Here is a 15,539-nt window from a genome sequence, read left to right on the forward strand (position 1 = left end):
TTTCTAGTATTGGCCTTTACTTTTCTGCTTAGAGAAGTTACTTTATCATTTGTTGCAAAGGTGGTCTGGTGGGGCTGAATTCTCTTAGCTTTTGCTTGTCTGTAAAGCTTTTGATTTCTCCATTGAATCTGAATGAGAGTCTTGCTGGGTAGAGTTTTCTTGGTTGTAGGTTCATCCCTTTCATCACTTTAAATATATTGTGCCACTTCCTTCTGGCCTGTAGAATTTCTGCTGAGAAATCAGCTGATAACCTTAAAGGAGTTCCCTTGTATATTATCTGTTGCTTTTCCCTTGTTGCTTTTAATAGTTTTCTTTGCCTTTAAATTTTGTCATCTTCTTTACTATGTTTCTCAGTGTGTTCCTCCTTGGATTTATCCTGCCTAGGACTCTCTGTGCTTCCTGGACTTGGGTGAGTGCTTCCTTTCCCATGTTCAGGAAGTTTTCAGCTATTATCCCTTCAAATATTTTCTCAGATCATTTCTCTCTCTCTTCTCCTCTGAGACCCCTATAATGTGAATGTTGATACATTTAATGTTGTCCCAGAAGTCTCTTTGACTGTCTTCATTTCTTTTCATTCTTTTTTCCTTATTCTGTTCCACAGCAGTGATTTCCAACATTCTTCCAGCTCACATATCTTCTTCTGCTATTGATTCCTTCTAGTGTATTTTTATTTCTGATATTGCATTGTTCATCTCCATTTGTTTGTCCTTTAGTTCTTCTAGGTCTTTGTTAAACATTTCTTGTATCTTTTCAATCTGTGCCTTTATTCTTTTTCCAAGATCTTGGATCATCTTCACTATCATTATTCTGAATTTGTTTTCCAGTAGATTGCCTATCTCCACTTCACTTAGCTGTTCTTCTTGGTTTTTATCTTGTTCCTTCATCTGGGACATATTCCTCTGCCATCTCATTTTGTCTAACTTTCTGTGATTGCAGTTTCTTTTCCACAAGCTGCAGGATTGTAGTTCTTCTTGCATCTGCTGTCTGCCCCCTGGTGGATGAGGCTGTCTAAAAGGCTTGTACAGGCTTCCTGGTGGGATGGTTTTATTCCTGCACACTGGTTGCTAGAGCTGGGTCTTGTACCCCTGGTGGGCAGGGCAGTTCACAGGAAGAATTTAAGCAGCCTGTCTGTTGGTGTGTGAGGCTGTGTTCCTGCCTTGTTGGTTGTTTGACATGAGGCGTCCCAGTACTGGAGCCCACCAGCTGTTGGGTAGAGTTAGGTCTTGGAAGGGAAATGGCACCCTCCTGGAGGGCTCATGCCAATGAGCACTCACCAGCACTGCTTCTGCCAGCATCTTTATCCCCACAGTGAGCCACAGCCTCTCCCAACTCCACAGGAGACCCTCCAATACTAGCAGGTAGGTCTAGCCCAGTCTCTTTTGAGGTCACTGCTTTTTTCCCTGGTTCTTTGTGTGTACTAGACCTTGTGTGTGCCCTCCAAGTGTGGAGTTTTTGTTTCCCCCAGTCCTGTGAAATCCCTGCAATCAAACGCTGCTGGGCTTCAAAGACACATTCTCTTCCCATTGCCAGACTCCTAGGCCGGGAAGCCTGATGTAGGGCTCAGGACTTTTACTTCTGTGGGAGAACTTCTGTGGTATAACTATTTTCCAGTTTGTGGGTCACCCACCTGACAGATATGGGATTTGATTTTATTGCTATTGTGCCCCTCCTACCATCTTGTTGTAGCTTCTCCTTTGTCTTTGGATATAGGGTATCTTTTTTGGTAGGTTCCAGCATTTGTTTTTTGCTGATGGCTGTTCAGCAGTTAGCTGTGATTTTGATGTTTTTGTAAGAATGGATAAGCTCATGTCCTTCTACTCTGCCATCTGAAAAAGAGATGTAGATTCTTCACTGGGTAAGGAATCTATCAAAACAACAATGTCTTTTGCCATTCATGCAATCAGCACACTGCAAAAAGCTGGGCAGCTATTAAGCCAATCTGCCATGTTCTTCCCACAAACAAAGAGATGCAAAAGCCAACTATACTTCAATTAAAAAAAATAATATAGTAGATATTTCATCTCAAGGAAATATTGCTAGCAGTGGCTTAATTGCTCATATATAAAGATAATAATTGAATATACTGTTCTTGATTAAACTTGAGTGATCTTATTATTTAATAATCTAATGTCAATTATTTTAATATTGAGTATTGTTTCACAGGTCCTAAATATAATTTAATTGGAACCACAATTGTTAATGTGGGATATTAACTCTATCACTGATATTTAATCTCAATCACAAATTCAAAAAATATATTTAGAAAACCATCTCTCCAGTAGAAAGGTCTGAAGTTTTAGCTGGGAACAGTCTTTCAGAAGAATCATGACATATATAGAAAAAAAATGTTTTCCACAGAAGAACATAGGGGAAAAAATCTCTTCTCATGCTTCTTAAGAGTATGCATGCTGAAAGAAAAGATCAACTAGAATAATACTTAGTTTAGAATTAGCCAGAAAACAACTCAATTTCATGGGTATTTTCAATATGAAATGCAAAGCTTTTAGCTTCTCTTTGTGGAGCTGCCCATAATTGTTAGACAATCTGACTCTGGCTCACTGAATGCAAACAGTTACTTTATCAGTAGAAAGGCCCATGGGCAGAAGTGTAATCCTGTCCTAACGTGGAAGCTGGAGCCAACCCATGGTCCCAGAATAGGAGGAAGCCAAGCCCTGGGCAGCTTATGGGCTCCCTGTCAACCACAAGCCTCTGCCTTAGAATCACACTCAGTGTAGGAGAGAAGAGTTGGTGTATTTCTAGGAACACAGTTGATGTATAAACTCAAATGCAGAATTGATTTTTTTCTAAGGTTGGTAAGACAATGCCTAAGTTTTATTAATAAATCAAAGATGGACAAATCAAAACTCTGCCAATTAAGAGATCATTTTTTCACTGGAGACATGAAATATAAAAATATCAAGCAATCACATAACAAAAGACAACAGTACATAATTGAATGCAAAATAAATGACACACTATGGTGGTACTAAATGGTAAAGAAATCATTAAGACTGCAAATATTCGTAACATTTTAAGCAATAAATGAAGCTGAAGTAAGCTCCTAATTATGAGTAGTGTTTAAGTGGATAGAAGAGAAACCTTGGTAGGTGGGGCAGGGAGGAGACTGATCTAATTGTAGCAGAAAATTCCTCTTGTGGAGCTGCCAGAGATACAATTAGTAAGTAAGAGCCTAAATTGGAGGGATTGGGTACAAGAATTGCAAATGGGGGTTTTCTACTTAGTTCTTTGGCAATGATCTACCAGTCAAAGTGTTAAATCTGGGAGTTTAACTCAGTTTACTTTTTTTAAATACAAAATTTTGCTATTTTGATTTTATGGTAATTTCTTTATATTTTTATGGCTAATTAAACAAATTAATGTTGTTTTTAATATAAATATGGTAGACAATTAACAAAGAACACATGTTCAGATTTTATGGGAAGGTTTATCACTGTCAATTAAAAACAAATTTAGCATAAGCTGGAAGTCAGAGTAATTGTTAAATCATGACTTTTACAATCTCAGAATAATCAGATTGAGAGTTGATATCCAACATGAAGGAATTTTGTTATTTTCTGTCTTTTTGATTGTTTAGTTACAAGGTTGACCTATTCCATGTATTCTCTCCAGTTTTTGCTAACACACGTGACAGCTGAGAACTTGTTGCTGTAAGGTGAGCGGTAGCCATGCAAATAGGAAAACAGTGGGTAACCCACATTGCCACTATGTTCATCATGGATACCTTACCTTTCCTGGCATCTACCATGAGTACCTAAACATAATACAATTTATGGCATACTAAACTTTTCTTTCAGGTTCTAATTACTGGAGAGTTGTAGTGTTTACTTATGTGACTACAGAGGACAAATATAAATCACTATAAGTTTGGGAGAAGAACAATTAAAAGTAGTTCAAACAACAGGAGTCCTCAAGAGAGTTCTATATATGTTTGTAATTATGAAAAACATCTGTTCTATTCATTTGACCTTTAAAGCACCTTTTGTGCTGATTTTAGAGAAAGCATTAAGAAGTCTTGATGGAAAAATTTTACACTGCACAGTGTGCTGGACAAACTGTATCATCAGCAAATGCTAAACAATAATGTTGTAAGACTGTTTTCCTGCATCCTGTCAATTCCTGTTAGACTCAATCGGGCACAATCAGAACAGCATTGCCTCCACCCTAATGAAAGATATGACTGCCGTTAAAAGTGTGTCTCTTGAAAAAAATAGCAATCCTGTTAGATGAAATATTAGAGTTGCATTTTTGGCAAAGAAAATCTGATGGTCTACATTGTTATGATGAGGGGGACATACTTACCTTTCATCTTCCTTCAGCTACTGGAATATATGTATGAGAAAAGATGATATGCCATCCTGGTATTCATTTACAGTGGGTAATTTATTTCAGAAATGATAATAGCTTTGAAAACAAGAATAACAAAAGCAGAATTTTAAGTATGAAAATGTCCCATGCTTATTTAAAGTCTGCAGTATTAGTATATAGACAATAGTGCTCTTGATGGTGAATCAGTCTACCTTGTGTGACAATGAATAGAAATTGTATTAAAATAATAAAAATCATAATAAATTTCAAGGAAAAACATCAAATGTGATATGCTCACAAATAATTAATTTCTCACCATGATATATGAACTTCAGTTCTTCTGTTCAGATGAAAGGTCATGGTCAGTCTATAGATTGGAGTTGATAGTCAAAGGCTCGTCACCTGACCCACTGCTATTCATGCAAAAAAAAAAAAAAACTCCTTAAGGGATTAAATTCCATGTGGCTAATGTTAATTAAGAAGGACATGTCTTGAGATTCTGACAAAAACTATATAAGGTCTAGCTCCAACTGAGAATCACATTCCATACTCAATTAACATTAATCCTGCTTCACTGATGTGATTATAAGATAACAGGAAAGCTCTTCCTGTACATTGGGGCAAACAATCATCCCAGGACTCTCCATACTCTAGGTACTAGTATCTGTATCAGTCAGGGCTTTCCCAGAGAAACAGACCCAGCAGAAGATATTTTAGGATAATTATTTCAAGGAATTGGCTTATGGATTGTGGGGTCTGGCTGGATAAGTACAACATCTGAAGGGCAGGCCTGCATGCTGGAAACTTTGGGCAGGAGTCGAAACCACAGTTCACACATGAAATTTATTCTTCTTCAGGGAAACATCAGTTTTGCTCTCAAAGACTTTCAGTTGATTAGATGAGGTCCATTCACATTATGGAAGGTCATCTCCTTTACTTATAGTCAACTGATGGTAGGTGGGGACAACATAACAAAATGTCTTCACAGCAACACCTACTTTAGTGTTTGATTGAAAAACAGGGGACTGTAGCCTAGCTAAGTTGTCACATAAAATTAACCATCACAGGTAGTAAATTGAGAAAAATTTCAGAAGAAAACTTAGGAATATACAATGTAAATATTAAGAAGCTTATATATTGCAAATCAAATGCTAGAATTTTTCTTAAGAAAATAAAATATGTGTATTAAAATTTACAGAACAGACATATATTGTAGTATTATAGAAGGGTAAAAAAAATGGGGCAAAAGACACCCAGATACTCAATGGTTGGATATTTTAGAAATAAATTAAAGTATGAATAATTACTATACATTCATTAAAATTAATAGTTCAGAATAACATTAACATACATAAATGGTTACATCATATTCATAGTATTATAGTAAGAAAGAAGACAAACTCTGAAAGAGTTTATACATTACATTTTCAACTTTGGAGTAAATTCTATAATAAAATGAAGGTTTTAAATTGTAATAAAAGAAAAATTGTTCCTTTTGGGTTCAGTGGAGGTCATTGTGCTTTTCCTTTTTTATATTTTCAGGATTTTATGAAATATTTTCTAACAAATACTTGAATTGGAAAAACTAGAGCACATGCTCTCTTCAAAATAAAAATGCTGTCAGTCATTAGGCACATAATATATTTCAGACAGTGTCCTGGAAAACTTCTCAATATTCAACACATACTGCAGTGTTCGCCACATACAAGGTCCTGTTCTAGATGTTAGGATGCAGTAATAATGTAAGAAAAAGCTCTCTTCATGATGTTTACATTCTGTAGAGACTGAGCTACCAACCTCTGTACTGAATATAACATGTTCCACATTTCAAAGTAGACAAGCTTAAAAATCTGGTATTGAACTGAACTCATTATTAACTATAAGCAAAAAAAGTCTTTAATTTGGAAGCACTTACTGTTATTTACATTTTTCGTTGTATATGTTGTATTTAAATAAAATTCAGACTCCTAACCAACTTAAAAAAAAAAATAAAGGTCTTTAAAACTCCACTTTATTTCTCTTCTAGCTTTCACCCGCACTCAAAATCTCTCATCTGTAGCATCTACTATTCTTCCCTTTTCTTATTGTAATCATCTTAATCACCCAGAGATCAACTCTGGAGTATTTCTAACTTTAGTTTACATTTCATTGTAGTCTGCACTACACAACTTAGTACAATTGTGTATGAAATTAATATATATGTCACATTTTCTCATTATTCTTCTCTAAGTAGTCAGTTCTGCAAGGATGGAGGCTACAGTTGAATATGAATTAAACACAAATGGTTAAATGAAGGAAAGCAGGTAGACATGTTTCTTCCCATTAGGATAAAATATTCTAATTTGTAATATAAATACTATAAATGTATTTTATATATACACATACATATGTATTTTAGATACATATATGCAGATATATGTGTGTGCACATATATGTACATGTGGGCATACGTATGCATATATGTATATCCCTTAAAATCTTAGAATATAGAATAACTTTTATTTCTTCATAAAAATGCCACTAATAATTTTTGGAATAAAAAATAGATTATAAATGATAAACATTTCAATACATAAAGAAAATCTGTGAAAAAGAGTTATAAGAGACAATACTGGGCATACTAAACATTAAAATAAATTGTGCCACTACAATAATTAAAGCAGTATAACTGGTTTCAAATATCACACTGAAAAACTATACAATGCAAAGTGAAGAAGTATATGCTTTACATGTAAATTATTACTGTGAAGTGCTGGTAACTTTCAAATCTGTCCATAAGTATAAGCAAATACTTATTTATTGGACAGGAAGAATTTTCATGCAGAGAATATGTTGAAAATACTGATAGATATTATCATATGAATATAAATATAGAACTAAACAAATCTTTGGCACTCTAACAATGCTGATTGGGACAGTTTCTAGATTGTAACTTGGCAATTTGATAATAAACCCTTAAAATTGCCAATGATTTGCTTCAATAATTCACTTTTAAGAACACTTCTATGAAAATTATTAATTAAGGGTTAGATGACTTTTCACAAATCACAAAATCATTTATTATTTCTGAATCTTAGAAACTAAATATACAGCAATAGGTTATATAATCATTAAGGAGAATTGAAAAAAAATCTTAATGAACATGTATAGCTATTGATCTATATGTTATTGGTATTGCAAAAACCAAGTGACAAAGATTCCAAGTGATGACTTTAGTTGACTGTTTAGAAACAAAATTCAACTGAGTAAATTTTAAAGATCTTATTGGCTTTATTCAGTGATTCATGGATCATGTAGCATTCAACCTAACAGCTAGAAAGGAGATCCAAAGAGCTACACAAGGCAACAGATTTTATAGGCAGAGAGAGCAGAAACAAGGAAGTCATACAAGGAAAAACAGTAGATTGGCTATTGTAAGACTACTTTCTTCACAGGGATGGCAGGGTCTTATCAGGCAGATTATGTAACTAATGCTGGTCAGTTCCTCATTGACTGGTTTAAGATTCCATTTCTGGGAACCTCATATTAAGTTAATTAAGACTTGGTTTGGTGACATGAGGGCTTCACATTAGTGACTTCACTTTGGGCCTGTTTTCTTGTCTTTAACAATTATGTTGGATAAATTTCTTTCTTTTCTAATTTTTTATAACAAACTTATGTTGCTCTGTAGTCAGGAAAAAAAGTGAGTTTATATATATTATTTTATAGTTACTCTTTCAGTTATTACAATTAAAGGGCAAATAAATATATTTGAAATCTTAATGGGTATCATTTGCTTCATGAAATATGGGAAATGAGTTCATTAACAAAATATTAGTGAATAATTATTATTGCTATTCTAATATCATGAAACAGTACAAGTTATTTTTCCAAACATTAAAATTTAGAGATTGATTGGAATAAAAGTAGCTGTGCTTTTTATTTTTATCATTTAATGAATAAATTCCTGGAAGCTATATCCTCCCAAAGATATTTTTAACAGTTTAATTGTAAGAAATAATTAACACAGAAAGCTTCTTGTTTGCTTCTAGATACAGACTGCAAGAACACCAAGTGGATTCTAAAAATGTTCAACACATTTTTCTCCCATGTTCTTAATATAGAGAATATTATTGATTTTTTTCTTTTTTTAATTCAAAACTTTATCAAAGCCTTAAATTGGCTGCCTGGCTACACCAGGTCTTATGCTATTAACTTTATATAATGGTATAAACAGAAGGGTGCAAAAAAAAAATCTGTAAATAGTTTTTTTAGGAAAAAAAGTACATGCATCATAGGTCTGATTCGATTATTTCATTGTTTTTATTCTATATTCTCTACAAAACAAGCTAAATGTGTGTATGTTTGTGTGTTGTATAAAACCTGACCATATTCACATATATGGAACTCTGCAATTAACTACAGACTTTCCAGGACCATGAAATCATTACTAAAATTGACCACATCCTGAGCTATGCAGTCTAAGTCAATACACTTCAAAGATTGAAAAGCAAATAGAGAATATTCAACAAGCTTGATTTAAATAAAATTTAAAATTTGATAAAATTTTATAATGTAAAAAAAATGAGAAAATCCCTGTACATTTGTAAACTTGAAGTACAATTTTGAATAATTCTTGAACCAAAGAAAAACATCACAAGATAAATTAGAAAACATTTTGAACAGATGATAATAAAAAATAGAACTTGTTGAATATAACTAAATCTATTCTTAAAGGGAAAATTTACAATCTTAAGAGCATATATTAGATTAAGACCCCTAGAAACAGGAGAGTAAATTAAGCTCAAAGGAAAGTTAAAGGAAGAACATCCTAAAGATAAGAGCAGAAGTTAACAAAGTGGAAAACAGAGACTGGCCACCATCAACAATACCAAAAGCATTCCTTGAAATTTACTACTCCTTACCAATACTGATCTACAAAGCAAATAAAATGGGAAAAGACAAAAGTAGCCAACATCACAAGAAAGAGAGCTGTCATTAGAGTTCTGACACCAATAAAAATATGAAAGGAAATTATGAAATATTTTATGCTAATTATTTTCAAAATTAAATTTAAAAATCCGAGAAAAAGACACAACTTAACAAATTGGACATAATACATAGATAGCTACATTTATTAAATCCATATTTAATACTTACCTCAAAAAAAGTCTCCAAGCCCAGTTGGCTGTACTAGTAAAATCTGTCATATGTGAAAGAATATTACATAAACTTTCTTAAAGAATATAAGGACAGCATAATCTTGAAACCAACATTTTTCAAGAGCAGTGCTAGAGAGGAAATTTGAAGGATGCTCTCTCTCTCTCTCATATATATATATATATATATATATATATATATATATATATAATATTAGTATTTCACAGTGTGGTATTGGTACAGGGTTAGAAATTTAGACCAATAAAATAGAGATCCCAGGAACACACAGACACACACAAACACCTATCGCTAAAAACAATATAGGGGAGGAAAAAACAAGTAGGAATACTTACGTACTCTACTGGGTATTAAATACTATATTTTTAGAGTAAGTTTTAAGACAGTGATATATTTACACAAAGATAGAAAAATTGACCAGTGGAACAGAATAGAGAGTCTAGAAACAGACTCATATATATGTGAACATGATTTATGATTGATACATACCTGAGACTATATAAAAAACCAATCCCTAGTGGATTGTGGAGCTAAGCGTCAGTAGTAAAATAATATTTTCAAAAATGACATAGAAAAGGAACAACAACAAAATATGAATCATTATATAAAAGTTTGATCTATTGCCATACATTAAAATTAAGAGCTTTTGATCATTAAAAGACACTATTAAGAAAGTAAAAATGTGAGACACTGAAAAGAAGAATAAAATGTCCACAAGACAAACAGAGCATATATATATCCCAAATATGGAAAACTCTAAGTGATTTTTGTTAAATCCTCAACAGAAGTGCATATATATTGCACCAAACAATATACACAAGCATGTTTATATCATCAATATTCATGATAGCACCAAAATGTACACCAACACTGAAATAAGTAATTTGTAAAATATCAATATAAAATGTGTTGAAAAAGAACAAACTGCTATTAAATTCAATGCCAAAGGTGAATATGGAAAGCATAATGTTGAATGAAGTTGGAGGGTGTGTGATAAAGTGTACCGGAGTTGGAGTGGGGATTCTTAAGAGTAAGTTTCTACCTCTTGACCTAGATAGGGCTTACTTGAGTATGATCACAATATGGTAGTTCATAGAGATTTACCCTTTACCCATTGCATCATGCATAATTCAATTAGAAAACTTTATGTAAATATACAAATACCACATCTTCTTTATTCATTCATCTGTTGATGGATACTTAGGCTGCTTCCATAATTTATAACTATAAATGGATTATAACCTAAAAAAATTTGAATCACCATGTGGTACACTTGAAACTAATATAATATTGTAAATCAACTAAATCCCAATTTTAAGAAATGAACTCTGCCATTTGTTAACAACATGGATAGTCCTAGAAGGTATCATGCTTACTGAAATAAGTTAATCAGAGAGAGACATGAAATAAGTCAATCAGAGAGACACAAATACTCTATGTTATCACTTACATGTGGAATCTAAAACATAAAACAAATGAATATAGCAAAACAGAAACAGACTCACTGGTACATAGAACAGAGTGGTGGTTACCAGTGAGGAGGACCATGGTGGGGAGAGGAAGGATGGGGGTAGGAGATTGAGAGGTACAAATGACTATATATTAAATGGATAAGCTACAGAAGAGTACCGTACAGCACAGGGAAATATAACCATTATTTTGTCATGACTTTAAATGGAGTATAATGTATAAAAATGTTGAGTCGCTCTTTTGTACACCTGAAACTTATATGATGTTGTAAATCAACTTTACTTTAATAAAGATAGACAAAAGAAGAGGCAGAATGTCACATATTCATAATATAGGATGACATAGGTGAATGTTACATGGGTGTCTTACAATATGAGTATCTCGAAAAGCATTATAATTAAGGTTACTTGCTGGGTAGGTAAACAAATAAATTGACTAGACCGTGGATCTACCAAATTTTTCTGTAGTGTTAGAAAACAAATATTTTTGGGTCTTCATGTCTCAGAGTCTTTGTTGCAACTATCAACTCTGCCATGAAAGCAGCCTTAGATTATATGTAAAGAAATGTGTGGCTCTGTTCCAATTAAACTTTATTTAGAAAAAGGTGGCAGGCAAGATTTGACCTATGGGCCACTGTTTCTAATACCTGGATTAGATGATTAGTTAAACAGATGGCTAGAGTGAGTGAGACATGCATATCTACAAGTTGAAGCATTTTTTCTCATCTTTCTAAAAAACGGGCACGTAAAAATTACTGGAAATCTCCTAATTAAGTTATATTTAGTTAAATTATTTTTTTTTAATTTTACTTGCTATACTTCTTGCTATGGTTTATATTTCCACAACTAATTACTCGCTGCTGTATTACTATTTTCAACCAAAAATATATAGTACACCAGATAACCATATTTAAACCTGATCCCTTTCAATAATTTTCACTCACAGAGAAAATTAACAATGTAAAAAACTGAAGTAGAATATTATGCTCTAACATTGTTTTATTTATTTTTGAGAAACATCTGTTTATTATCAGGATTTGTTTATTTCTTTAGGTGATTGCTACAGTTTGTTGTTTTATTAAAGTTTAACTTTATATTTATATGCTAAAATCATTGAGGATTTCTAATTTAGAATAGATTAATCTACTTCTGGCTTTGTTGGTTTTATGGTGAGATAATCTATGTACTTACGTCTTTCTTCTTTTGTTAATAGCATAACTAATTGGTCAAACATGTTTTTACAACACATGCTAAAACCATAAATTTGTTATCTAAATGGTTGCAGGCAAGAATTGGATCCATGTAAAGCTGAACTGACTATTCTAGGGAAGACTATAAAAGCAAGCGAATCTATTGGTTATGTACCAGGAAAAGCATTGCCAGAATCAGGGGCTGTCTTTATTGGTGGACTTCCAGATCTTCATGAAGCAAACCAGGTATTTCTGTTGATGACGTAAAATATATTCCTTATGTTATTGTATGAAAAGGAAAAGTGGGAAAACTTTAGAAGTTTCCTCGTTAGTGGGATTATCTACATGGTTTCAAAAAAAAATTTTTTTGCATTCTACTAACATATATATCGTCATCCATTCTGCCAAAGTGTACTAAAAGTGTATTGTTCTCATTACTTAGAGTTACTCCAGTGTCAAGCTGCTTTCCCATCTTATGGCTATATACATGCATTATATTTCATGGTAAAATTAAGTGTGTGTGCTTTTCTTCACCCCTATGCTTGTGATTTCCCTGGATGTATGAGGAGTTGGCTCATATATCCACACATAAAATATGATTCAAGAAATGGAACTGGAACTCCATCCCCCAGTCTCTGCTTCACAAAGGGTTCCCAAGTGTAAGAACACTCTCTACTGAGTTCTGTGCTTATGCCAGCCTACTCGCTAAATCTCCATTTAGGTAATTAGCTCATTGTTATCATTATTAACCTGTATTTTAGGATGAGAGCTTGCATGCTTACTTAAATGGTATTGATTATATGGTTCCACTTTGTTATTATAGGCCATTACTTTAAAAAATTTGACATTGCTTGTTAAGTGTACCAATAGCTTAATGTACCATAAGTGTACCATTTATGGATATTTTCTCCTACTGTATTTATCATTGTACTCTACATATTTGAACATACTATTTTTATATTTTTGGAAATATAAAATGCTATTATTTAAAATTCTCACAAGTAATATGAATTGGGTGTAAATCTACTCACTATTTGATAACTATTATGATTCCATTATAAGTAAACTTAAAAAAAATCACAACAAATATACATAAAGGACAAAAGTCTCCTGCATAGTTGATGTGACACATATGCCTTGAACAAAATAAGGAAATTACATAACTGTAAGCATATGGAATTTACTTTAGATTCAGCTTTACTCCATTAACAGTATATTTATTTATCATTAAACAAACTTATGGGCCTTTTTCTATTATATTAACACACTTTATTGACTTTTTCCTAGATAAACCAGCCTATAAGCTCAATAAGATTAGAAAATATCTGTTTTGTTTACCTTTCTATCCCCTAAGGCAAGGATAGTTTCTGTTACATAGTAAGTTCTCAATAAACATCTTTTGAATGAATAGTTCAAAAATGGATTAAAAGATTCTAAAGATTTACGTAAATTTATCTTTAGTCATTTATATTTGAATTGTTCTCATTTCATAACTATTATATATTTCCCAAATAAAAGGTGAGTTTTCATATAGAATTTAATTTTTGTGAGTATACATTAATTAAAAGCAGGTTCTTGAGACTCAAGGAGATACACAAGTATCTCTAATACAGATAGGTATTTACTCTAATTGAAATACAAACAAAATATGGAGCCAATATAGAAAAACAGAAAAGGAAGCCTTCTGATCTCCTTAGGGGAGTAAGGGAGTTTGTAGTTAGGTAGAGATCTGAGGGATGATCAGATACATAATACATAGACTGTCATTGCAGGCAGGCAAAACATCACACACACACAGGCTTAGTAATGGGAAGGCCTAGGAAAGGAAGAGTGGGAGTAGAAGTAATTTATTACTGGGGAGACATGGATTTTAATGTGAATTGAGCAGGAGGAAGGCTTGTTGTTGGAAAATTCATCACACAGTCAGCAAAATGGATCCTGAATGAAATACAAAAAAAGTGTATATTTATAGGCTGGTGCCTGGAGGAACCATTTAAGAAGTTTGAACAAGGAGTGGCATGTAGTTTTCACTCAGGTAGCAACAAAAGTATAGGATTGAAAAGGTTTAGACTACAGGTCAAGAAATGGTAGTTAGTCAATAAGAATAATTAAACAAGAAATGATGCTGTGCAATAAGAGTGAGAGGATGACTGCAGAAGCCAAGGTATTTGTGAATAATTATAGATATGAAGATAGAAAACTTCAGAATTTGAATGACCAGGTTGGCTTATGTAAGCAGAGAATTCATGTGGAAATCACAAGTTTGTTTACAGGAACAGATGGCAGGTTCATTTTGGTAGTTGTTACTTTCGGCAGAGATAATTTTCAAATATTTAACAACTGGCTTGCAAATATCACTACCTCATCAGTTCTTTGCATCATTACATTCCTGCTGCACATCAACTATATCAACAGAACATTGTGACATAGAATAATTCATTTGAAATATGAGCCTTGAGTGATGTCAGCAACACAGTATAGTGAGATGCTCTGTCTCTCCCCTTCAATCTACAACTAGTAAACTATCCACAACTCAACAAAGATGCTTCTGCCCAACAAACCAGGATGCTGGAGAATTCCTCACATCTGTGTATCTAAAGGAGCATGGACTGGAACACACAGAGGAGGCAGAACCAGGGGAATGACAGAGGCAGTGCCTTCAATCCTGGCCCTCTAGCCATGGCAGCTGAGCCTGCAGCTGCAGAGAATCCAGCAGCAGCAGGGAAGGTGGCACAGGTAACCCAGGCCCCCAGCCACAGGCAACAGAGGAGCAGCAGCAGCAGGGTCAGAGACCCCATCCCCACAGCTACAGAGACATCTCCACTTCCAGCACCCACCCACCCACAGTGGCAGAGCCTGCAAACTTAACACTGATCATGGCAGAGGTGCCCAGATTCCTTACCTTTCTTCTCACTGGACAGTAGAGCCTGTGGTGATCCCAGACACAGAGGAGGAGCCCACCATCCTGGACCCCAGGTGGCAACGACAGTGACATTGACAGCAGCAAGGCACCAATGACCCTGGAAGCATAAGTGGTGGTAACAAGGGCACAGGAATACACCTTTGGCAGAGGCCATGGAGAGTGAAAATTACTGACTCTCAAGTATGACCAGAGGCGGCTCAGGTGAGAGAAACTGAAAACTTATGCTATATCAATGCCTACTGCAACAACAAAAAAGACCTGTAATTTCTCACCTATTGAATCGATAGAATCAAGTAGAGAGAGGCTTCAAATGCATCATCTTAGGAACAAATCATCAGGCACAATGAAGAACCATAGTAACACTGTACCACAGAAAGAAAATTACTATTCTCCATAAACCAAACTTAGTGACACTGCATATTGCAATTTGATAGAGATTTCAAAATATTTGTCATGAAGTAAAGCAATGAGCTA

At 33.9% G+C, this 15,539-nt stretch overlaps 1 protein-coding gene across 1 annotated transcript in view; it reads left to right on the forward strand.

Annotated features, from left to right (window-relative positions):
- Positions 1-15,539, forward strand: part of EYS (eyes shut homolog) — a 1,696,347-nt gene that overhangs the window by 1,012,671 nt on the left and 668,137 nt on the right. Inside the window, 1 exon segment of the mRNA XM_032651890.1 lies at positions 12,238-12,388. Within this exon segment, the coding sequence (XP_032507781.1) occupies positions 12,238-12,388 (151 nt within the window).

The sequence above is a fragment of the Phocoena sinus genome, chromosome 12, assembly GCF_008692025.1.
Source record: "Phocoena sinus isolate mPhoSin1 chromosome 12, mPhoSin1.pri, whole genome shotgun sequence".
Lineage (NCBI taxonomy): Eukaryota > Metazoa > Chordata > Mammalia > Artiodactyla > Phocoenidae > Phocoena > Phocoena sinus.